The 1,743-nt window shown below is 33.6% G+C and overlaps 1 protein-coding gene across 3 annotated transcripts in view; it reads right to left on the bottom strand.

Annotated features, from left to right (window-relative positions):
• Positions 1 to 72: 72 nt before the first annotated feature.
• LZTFL1 (leucine zipper transcription factor like 1) overlaps positions 73 to 1,743 on the bottom strand; it is a 15,312-nt gene continuing 13,641 nt past the window's right edge. For 2 of the 3 annotated variants that reach the window (XM_027892344.1, XM_027892361.1), the window contains exons 9-10: positions 1,122 to 1,225; positions 73 to 535 (exon numbers count right to left, since the gene is read on the bottom strand). In XM_027892344.1, coding sequence (XP_027748145.1) covers positions 517 to 535; positions 1,122 to 1,225 — 123 coding nt within the window. In that variant the 3' untranslated portion in view covers positions 73 to 516. The remainder of the gene's footprint in view (positions 536 to 1,121; positions 1,226 to 1,743) is intronic. The other variant, XM_027892353.1, reaches the window with a different exon arrangement.

The raw sequence follows: 1,743 nt of genomic DNA, 5'->3' as shown, positions 1-1,743 counted from the left end.
CTAGTGACCACATTTTGCTGAGGTATGACATGTCCAGTGCGAAGTGTGTTTCTTTTTTTTTCTCCCTACTTCTTACTTTCACTGATGCAATTTTTACATATAATGCTGACTACACTAACTACACAAAAGTAACAACTGGACTTTCCACCTTGGAGACATAAAAATCCCTAATACTCACTTTTTTTTTTCCTTTTTTTTTTTTTTCCTTTTCTTAACAAAAATAAACTCCTTTCTTTGTAGGGAATGTTCTCAGTTCTTCAGTAAGATCCTGTTAGTTATTTCTCAAGAAATGTTGATGGTTAAGGATTAAAAACATGACTGCAGAAACTAATACCTATAAATTGTAGGTTTACAAGGACATAAGGTGGGAATTTCAGCATGTCATTAGTATTAATAGTTATTTTCATCATTAGAAGGAAAAAATATACCATTCAAAACAAAGATTATTGAAATATAATACCAGTCTACATTTTCTTTCCATGGCAGCCTTTGATACATCAGAAGTGTTTTGGTATTTCAGTCCTCTGACTCATATCTGAGGATAAAAAAAAAATAAATAGAAAAATAATTAAAACAGAACAGAAAATACCCTAGAGTTATTTTACCTCTAAAGAAAAAATGAAACCCAAGTAATAAATTGCACTCAATAGTGACACATTTCTGTCAAGAATTATTGTATGGCTCAGGGCACAGAGAGATGTATATACTTCTTAGACTATTTTCTCCTTTAAAAACTGGCCAGTTTACCAAATATTAGAATGAAGGAATGACCTACCCAAAAATCCAAACAATTGCCAAAGCATCTGGAACATCTGCCATCCGTATCTCTCTTGTAACACCCAAGGGCTTATCCACCACACACATGAATATCCTGTATCCTCTCCTTATTCTCTCATTAGTTGCTACATCATAACTGCTCTTGCACAGATCAGTCCTATTCACGTAACATCCACTAAAAGGACTGCCTTGTCAAAAACCAGGAAATAGACTCCGAGAAATTCTTTTTAAGGAAAAATTTACAGACTGTTTTAGAGACAGATTCACATTTATATGACAAAATGGGAGCAGAATGTGGATCCAGAACAAGGATCCTGTTTGGACAAACAGGAGAGATCACTTACTTGGAAAGTCTTCTACGCAGATCCTTTATCTGTTCATTCTTCTTAGTGAGAATCTCTTTCATGTTGCGATAGGCTGCTGTTTGCTGAAATTTCTTCTCCAGTTCCTACATAATAACAATATCAACATATTATTTACATATTATGAAGACCAAACTAAAATATTTAAAAAAAAAACCAACAACACCCTATTGCTTTTCCTCCTCGAGTTTCAGAATAGTAGTTTCTGTGACTTATTCAAATTTAGATTAAGTCAGCTGGTAAATTCAAATGAGATTACTGGGACAGACAGAGAAACACAAACTTTATTTTCTAATGAAATCAGGCCAAGTCTTCTGAAGGCTGGGAACAGACTTTTCATTTCAAAATTTCTATGCAGAAAAATGGGCAATATTTAAGTATTCGTCTAATTATAATCACGTACTTAGTTGTGAGCTTGCTATTTTACTTATAATGTGCTTTTCTACTGAAATAACAAAAATACACAGGCAACAGTGTGACCTGATAAACTCTGCATCCTGTAGTTTGTGCTTGTTAAATTACTAATCAGTTAAAATGTGAGTAAGGATCACATCTTTACATTACAAAGAAATGCTAACCTTTTCAGCTGCAGATAGCTGATCCT

This window comes from Empidonax traillii, unplaced genomic scaffold (genome assembly GCF_003031625.1).
Source record: "Empidonax traillii isolate 1590-97213 ecotype Southwest subspecies unplaced genomic scaffold, ASM303162v1 scaffold14:size4059594, whole genome shotgun sequence".
NCBI classification, from domain to species: domain Eukaryota; kingdom Metazoa; phylum Chordata; class Aves; order Passeriformes; family Tyrannidae; genus Empidonax; species Empidonax traillii.
Note: the sequence above shows the minus strand (reverse complement) of the source record. Positions and strands in the feature narration are given on the sequence as shown.